This window comes from Manis javanica, chromosome 7, assembly GCF_040802235.1.
Source record: "Manis javanica isolate MJ-LG chromosome 7, MJ_LKY, whole genome shotgun sequence".
NCBI classification, from domain to species: domain Eukaryota; kingdom Metazoa; phylum Chordata; class Mammalia; order Pholidota; family Manidae; genus Manis; species Manis javanica.
Window position 1 is genome coordinate 65,016,419 of NC_133162.1, and position 8,340 is coordinate 65,024,758.

At 40.2% G+C, this 8,340-nt stretch overlaps 1 protein-coding gene and 1 non-coding gene across 7 annotated transcripts in view; one reads left to right on the forward strand and one right to left on the reverse strand.

Annotated features, from left to right (window-relative positions):
• PAPSS2 (3'-phosphoadenosine 5'-phosphosulfate synthase 2) overlaps positions 1-8,140 on the forward strand; it is a 68,437-nt gene extending 60,297 nt beyond the window's left edge. For all 6 annotated transcript variants that reach the window (XM_073241074.1, XM_073241072.1, XM_073241073.1 and 3 more), the window contains 4 exons: positions 2,937-3,072; positions 4,131-4,399; positions 5,473-5,702; positions 6,285-8,140. In XM_073241074.1, coding sequence (XP_073097175.1) covers positions 2,937-3,072; positions 4,131-4,399; positions 5,473-5,702; positions 6,285-6,426 — 777 coding nt within the window. In that variant the 3' untranslated portion in view covers positions 6,427-8,140. The remainder of the gene's footprint in view (positions 1-2,936; positions 3,073-4,130; positions 4,400-5,472; positions 5,703-6,284) is intronic.
• LOC118969252 (U6atac minor spliceosomal RNA) lies at positions 598-719 on the reverse strand. The gene has a single exon (XR_005057197.2). It is a non-coding gene; the product is annotated as a U6atac minor spliceosomal RNA (small nuclear RNA).
• Positions 8,141-8,340: the final 200 nt, after the last annotated feature.

The window sequence follows — 8,340 nt, forward strand, 5'->3', positions numbered from 1 at the left end:
CAATGTACGATGCTTAGTGGCGCCGCTGGCCTCTTCACACTAGATGCCAAGAGCACACCTTTCCCTACCCCAGGGATGACAGGCCAAATTGTCTTCTGATGTTGTCAAATATCACCAGGAGAGAAAAATTGCCCCCTATCCCAGTCCCCCATTCCCTGAGCCCCTATGAAATGGAAGTATTGTTAACCCCTGTATCTGGGCATGACAGAGAATGTGAACCATGGGTATGCTGTCAGCACCTTGGCATCTTCTAGGTAAGTGCTTTAAATCAATCAGCTTTCTCTCCCCTTCCTTGCCTCCCTCTCCTCTGCTGACATTCCAGGTGGCCACACTGTCCAGGGACAGTGCAAAAAGCAGTTACAGAATCTGATCAGGGGAAGGGCTGTGAAACCGTTATTTGATTGAGGATTAAGACTTTCTGAAATGTTTGTCTTAATGGCTGAGGAGAGACACCTGCTGTAAGTTACAATTGCAACATGATACAGGACACATTTAAATTTAGAAAAAGCAAAAGTTGTCATGTTTTTCTCACCCCCACCAACTTTACTGAGATATAATCGGTTTAAAAAACATTGAATAAGTTTAAGTTGTGTAATGTGAAAATCCTGGCCTGATGCCACCAAGCAGGTGGCAGTGCTTTACCCATACATGCGCTATCAGGCCCCAGGCTTCTTCCGTCCTCGTCATGGGGACTGCTAACCTCTCCTTCCATATAACACTGTCCTGTTTTTCTTTTTCTTTATTTGACCGTTATTCACACCAGGCTCACCCCTGACGTTAGTGAGGCCCAGGGTAAGCATACAAATGGAAACCACATTCCATATTTAAAATCACTCTGTCATGTTTTTTTGATGCATAGAATGTTTCAAGTTTGAAGCAGTCCCATTGGTCTATTTTTATAGTCCATGCTCTAGTGTCATATCCAAGAAAAGAAATCATTACTGAGTCCAATGTCATAAAGCTTTTCTTCTGTTTCCTTCTAGGAGTTTTATAGTTTTAGGTCTTACATTTAGATCTTTAATCCATTTTGACTTAATTTTGTATATGGTATAAAGTAAGGCTCTAACTTGATTCCTTTGTACATGGATATCCAGTTTTCTCAACACTGTCAAAGAGACTTTCCTTTCCCCATCAAGTGGTCTTGGTACCCTTTTCAAAGGTTATTTGAGAAAAATGGGGTTTTAGCTAATCTGTCTGTGCTTAGCCTTGGATGCGGGTTTGGCTACATTTTGCTGCCGATTTTGCTTTTTGTTTTTAAATTAGAGGTAACTAAGAAGGATGCTTCTTTGGAGAGTTTCCACAGAAACTGTACTTAGCAATTATTAACTAGGAGAAAACAACTTGCTGGTATTTTTTCCCAGGGCCTCTATTTTGGGCCCTTACTGAAAATAGTCTAGGACACATCAAGCTGTATCAGGAAGGTGCAAGCAGTGGTTCGTCCCCAAGCCCCAAACTATATTCATAATAGTAAGATGTTACTTTTCTTTTTCATTGTGCTGACATTTGCATTGCTGATGCAAAAGCCTTGGGTGGTAAAACTGGTGCCTTAGACTCAAGACAGTGACAACTGGCTGTACTCATAATGCACCCCTCACCACCGTGCACTTGCAGTAAAAACAGTGCCAGCTTAACTTAAAATGTTCTCGACTCTTGAGATCATGTTTTTTAACAACTCGTGTTACAAAGTGGGAAGGACCCTTAAAGCACTTCCTGCTACATACGCCAATGTATGATGGTTATCTCAAGGCAAACTTGTGTGATTGAGCTACAGACAAAACTAGCCACTTTTTTTTTCATGGAACACTATTTTTACTTGAAAGAATGACTGACAGACTACGGTTATTCAGACTTGGGTATTTGGGAAATATTTTTCAAAAAAACCCAAAGTGAACCTGTCACTTGAAGGAAAACAACTGAGAGTATTGGTTGTCAATGACAAAATGAGCTTTCATGCAAAAAGTTTTGGAAAGCTCTTATTTGTCACTGTGAGTTTGGCAGCTTCCCAATACTTAAAAATTTTTCTGATGAGACTAGTAGTGATATTAACAAATGTGGGTTTTTTAATATCTGAAAATGAAATATTTCAATGTTTGGGAGACTTATAAACTCAGTGAATCAATATTTTCTAATTCAGTAATACATAATGTTACAAATCATTCATGGGTAGAAGAATAATTCAAAGTACAGTAGATTTTAATGTAAGAAAGTATGAAAAGTACATTGATATAGTTCCATATCCACAGTGCAATCTACCTTTAAAAAACTAGCCTTTGTTATATAAGATTGTATATCAACAATACTTCCATAAAAAAAAAGAAATTAGCACTTGTTGAGTTTTGGTGTTGAGAATATTCACAATTATATAAAAAGGCAATTCAAATATTCTTCCCTTTACAACTACCCACCGGTAGTTGGATTTTCTTTATATATTTCCAACAAAACAACATATTACCACAGAATAAATGCAGAAGCAGATAAGAGAAACCAGCTGTCTTTTGTTAAGTCAGACATTAAAGAGATTTGCAGGCATGTGAAACAATGCTTTTTCTCTTCTTATGCAAAATGTATATTTTTCACTAAAAAATAGAATGTTATTTGTGTTAACATGTGATAGGTTTGTTATTGTTAGTTTTAAGCAAATCAATAAATATTTTTAAAGTTTAAGCAAATTAAATATTTTTAAATTCTCAGTTTAATTTTCATTATGGAAAATGATAGATGTAACTTACATAAACAAAAGCTCGGTGGGGGTCCTCAATATTCTTAAGAGAGTGAAGGGGTTAGAGACCAAAAATCTGACCGATACTATGCTAACAATGCTGATGAACTGAAGGTAGCTCAATAGTAATCCAAGATTGATCCGAGAGGAGAAAGTTTTTTTCAGATAAAATAGAAATCAATTTTAATCACTATTAACTTTAATATGATCTTTCTAGATGGTAATGGAAAGTGGAGATTGGCTGGTTGGTGGAGACCTTCAGGTGCTGGAGAGAATAAGATGGAATGATGGGTTGGACCAGTACCGCCTGACACCTCTAGAACTCAAACAGAAATGTAAAGAAATGAATGCTGGTATGTAACCTGGCTCTACTACATTTGTTAATACTCTTCTCCACCCTTTGATTACAGAATTAAGGATATCAGGAATCAGCATGTTTATAGTTTTAAAAAGTTGGAAACGTCTATCGACATGACTATTGATACAGACTAGAAACAGTTTATAAAGTTGAAAGTACATCTGTCCATGGATTGGACTACTATGCAGCAGTTAAAAATATGCACTGACAGAGAAAGATACCCAAAGTTTATCTATTATGTGAAAATGCAAATTGCAGAACATGTATAACATAAATTTGAAAAAAAAATTGCTTAAAATACCTCACCCTACTTCTGTGCATAGAAGTGGAAGTCTCTGGCAATGGGCGCCCAGCTGCTGATGATAGCAACTGCCTCTTGGGGGTGGAGTTAGGGAGGAGAGGGGAAGATCGTCACTTTACATATTTTGAAAAAAGAGGGAGAAAGAGTAATGATAGGATCATAGGTGATTTTTATATTCTATTTTGGGCTTTTCTATATTTCCCAAGTTTTTTCTATAATGGATATATATTAATTTATTTCATAACCAGAGGGAAAAATTAAGCTTCTCAGTAGTCTGTAAGTCCACTTAGTCACTAACTAGAGCACTTTTCAGGATTTCTTTAAAGTGACAGTGAAATATTTTTTACATCTTAAGATTGTTAAAACCTTGCAAAGGTCCCAGAAAATGTTCCTCATTATTCACCTGCCTGGGAGAGGGAGCCTGGAACAGGGTATGAGACCGATTCATGCCGGCCCCTGCCTGATTCTTGGTTTGAAGGGAAGGTCCTGGCAACAAATGTTCTCATTTCTGAGTCAGGCTCTCCCCATAGGGCTTCCTGCCTCTGTGTTCTCTTCCAGTCTGTGCAGTCTGGTACTGGCAGATACCTTTAGAGTAACACCCCGAACGACTGAGGTGGATTCTCCAACTGAGTATCATAAGTAGATATCATGAATGCAGGAGACGATAAACATAGCTGCATCTTCCCTTTCGGTTCTTGCAGACCAGTACACTGCACTTCTTTGACCTTGGCTTTTATGCTTTCCCTTCCCAGATGCAGTGTTTGCATTCCAGTTGCGCAATCCTGTCCACAATGGCCATGCCTTGTTGATGCAGGACACCCACCGCCGGCTCCTGGAGAGGGGCTACAAGCACCCAGTTCTCCTGCTCCACCCTCTGGGTGGCTGGACCAAGGATGACGATGTGCCCCTGGACTGGCGGATGAAGCAGCATGCAGCTGTGCTGGAGGAAGGGGTCCTGGATGCCAAGTCAACCATCATTGCCATCTTTCCATCTCCCATGTTATATGCTGGCCCCACAGAGGTGAGTTCTCTGAGGTGGGCTACAGGACTCAGAAGGGCAGGCTCAGAATTTACTGAGAAGAGCAAATGAGTCTCTCAGATCCTTCTCATGAGCAGATTTTCTAGACTCTTCTGGTCTCTATCCAACTTACGGTTTCATTTAGTATTTGTAAAAATGCTAGAAACATGAAATCAAACCTGTTGTGCATTGCCTGTGGGAATATGGAGGTTGGTGTGTGAATGAGAAGGAATATGCAGCTTAGCTGTGTTACAGGGCAAGTTGTATCTAACTAATATTTGATTTCTAAGAAAAGTTCCAGTTACTCTGATTCATCATGCCCTGTGAGCTACATTAGACAGGAGATTATGTCCTTAAAAGCTTAAATGTTCCCCTTTAATCATAACACAGTGAGTCTATCAAACAGAGACTTCCTTAGTTCCACTGTGCATCAGTGTTATGGATTTGAACAAGCTGGTGGGAAGTATGATGAATTGAAAGGGTCTCAACTCTTTGGAATGCCCCAAACTGAGTCTAATAAATTCCCTTCAGCCAGACCAAAGTTCCAGGCCTCTAGCTCTCTACTCTTATCCTCTGTATTTCTATCTGAGCTTTAAAGGGGGCAATTCATTGTGAAATCCCAATGTTGTGTTGAGCTGGAATCAATGTCATCATATAATTGACTCATTACAGGTAGATAATAAGAGATGTTGAGTTTATAATTTTCTTTAAACTGATTTATTCTGAATAGGGAGTGATTGGAAAAAAATTCCAACATAGTTCTGTAGAACAGTAAGATTGGTGTTTCTGGTCTGCTATCCTATTGGGAGAGGAGATAAGGAAATATAACCTCAGATTCTAAGAGGCGGGGTGGGGTGAGGGCCTAGCAGTGGGGCCGAGTGGATTCTTATCTTCACAATTCCTATCTACCCAGTGTAACCAAGCAGGAAGAGCACAGACTCTTAGACACCTCCCAGACTATCTTGAGATTATTCCTTGACCCACAATATTGACTTTCAACAGAATGAAGGCATCTCTAAACAGAAGCCCCCAGAGTTGGCCAGTAATGACCAGGATGTCCCTTATATGTTTCCTAGGTCCAGTGGCACTGCAGGTCTCGGATGATTGCGGGGACCAATTTCTACATTGTGGGCCGGGACCCTGCAGGAATGCCCCACCCTGAGACCAAGAAAGACCTGTATGAGCCCACCCATGGGGGCAAGGTCCTGAGCATGGCCCCTGGCCTCACCTCTGTGGAAATCATTCCATTCCGAGTGGCTGCGTACAACAAAGCCAAAAAAGCCATGGACTTCTACGAGCCAGCCAGGTAAGGAGTCAGAGGGCGGTTCTTTACATTTGTGCAGTTGGAGTGGCGAGGCAACATTTGATCCTTTGGGGAACTCACCAGGGCATCGCAGTGTGCTTCTAATTGGAATAAGAGTCCCTTGAAGGCCAAGACCTGGTCTTTCACATTTTATGTCCCCTAAAGTTGTAGCACATACCGTCACATGTAGTAGATGGTCCATAAATATTTCAACATAGATTCCTTGAGCATGCATAGAGTGCCTGGCACATGAAGTAAAAGGAAATCAATGTAGAAAAAGATTTCAATGAGTATTTATGGCCTACTCAGCGCGCTCAGAGCCCACAGGGTTAGGCAGAGCAACTGAAGACACTTTCCATAAACAGAGTAGGTACACAGTAAATACTGAATGGATGGCTGCCATTACTTCCCTTTTTTTCTGCAAATTACTTTACTGAACTGAAGATTAGCAAATTGCTCATTTTAGAAGATGAAGCATTTTACAGACAGAAAAAATGTGGTCTAAGAATCCATAACCTACTTCAGGAATCATTGAGGTAGATGTTATTTACCTATGCTGAGCTCTCTGTTGCTACCCTGTGACAGGCACAACGAGTTTGACTTCATCTCAGGAACTCGTATGAGGAAGCTGGCCCGGGAAGGAGAAAATCCCCCAGATGGCTTCATGGCCCCCAAAGCATGGAAAGTCCTGACAGATTATTACAGGTCCCTGGAGAAGAACAACTAAATGACCTCCAGCTCTAAAGTTTCTTTCTGAAGTGCTCTTTGATTCCCTTTTCTATTTTTGTGATTAGATGTTTTGTATCCAATTGCTTCTCAATGACCGATATTTGGGTTTTAGAATGAAGTAAAATTGTGTCTATAATTTAAAGTCAACATCTCTATCTATATCTATATGTAGTTAAACTGAGCTATATATATATATATGTTTTTTTTTTCAAAATGAAGACCAAATCTTAGCAGGTGGAAGCAATATTATCATTTCAGAATGAAATTAGTTATATTCTCTATTGCATCTGAGCAGGTAGGTCCCAGATTTCTTAAGGCTTTGACCATGTGTCTAGTATGCTTGCCAAGAAGTAGAGTATATTTTCTAGCTTAAGTCTTGCCAGCCAGTGCTCACTCAATGTCGTATACCAATAGTACAGTAAATCAGATGAGCAGCCTCTTCTACACCACTGACCAAAAAAGCCTTCTCAGCCGAAAGGAGGTGTGGCTCACAACATGACTCCTGGCGATATTTTGCCTCATGTCTGTACACAGCCTTACTGCCCAGTCTCTTCTGTGTGCTGAGTCTGACCTGATGTGAGAAACCACACGTGTGAAAACATGAATTTAACCTCAGATCTGTGCAACCTAGTTCTGCCATGAGAGTTATATTGTCTAAGAGAAGAACATGCCTTTCTGTTAATAATATAACTCCAGTTAAATGTTGACTGTCGATGAAAAAGCAGAGTGCTTTGAAAAGATTTGCCCCCAGGACTCAAACAATCTGGCAGTGTTGTAGAGAGCTGACTTTCCTCCTCTTTGCTGTGGTCTTTGTGTCCTGTGGAGGAGGAATTGCACCTCTTACCCGCAGCATCAGCGTGTGCAAAAACAGCTCCCACCATGAGACCAGTGAGCTGTTGGAACTGAAAATGAGCCCAGAAAACATCCAATCCAACCCATTCACCTCAGAGGTGACAAACTAAGATAGTGTGCTTCCTGAGCTGCTGAGCACTCTAACAAAAACAGAGTTGGAATTATTGGCAAGTTCTCGTGGCCCTGAACAAGCATCCAGGCCAGTTGACTTCTAGTCCAGTGCTCTGCCTGCACTGGACAACAGAGCAGCTGGGTCTGACTCCCCTCAGCTGCTTGAACACAGGATGCTTACAAAATAGCTTTAGATACTGAAAGGTCCAGAGTTTTCTAAACCCAGCTGATTTCATTGCAGCTGAAAAAAAATACTTTTCCAAAGACCCATGCTGTTGCTAGCCAACCTCTGATGACATTACTTCCTGGGGGTCACTCTTCTGTGTACTTTATGTAATAATTCCCATTGCTAAGGAATATATGAAGAAACAGTACCTTTTGTACCTAGGTCTCTGTGGAAGAGACAAACTGGAATCAGAAAACTGTGACTTTTTTTTTTTTTTACTGTTAATCTTAGTTAATGAAAGTCCTTTTGAGAATAAATAAAAACAATGGCTACAGCAAAGTATAATAGTTTTTAATAGTATAGTGCCTATGTTCATTTAATCAGAGGTACTCACTGCTGCCTTTTTAAAAAACAGCCTATTTATTGAAACCATGAGATGGGATGTTGTGCCTTAACCAATGTTATTTTGTGATTTTTAAAATATATTTAATACCGCTCTTCTGCTCTAGTACCACTTAGTACAAATGGCTATTTCTGTATACAATGGCTACTTGTTCTTATTTTAATAAATTTTTCAAAATGAGTGCTGAGTTTTCCTGCCTGTAATACTGGGTGTGGATTGACCGCATGACTGTTAAGAGCTTTGTGAGTATCTGATAAACAGCAGCATGTCTCAGATCACAATTAAGAGGTTGCTTGCTCTTTGCCCTATCATTTTTTAAGCTGTGTTGCAGATGTGAATGATACATGGTCTCATCAAACACTGTGATGTTTTCAGAGGTG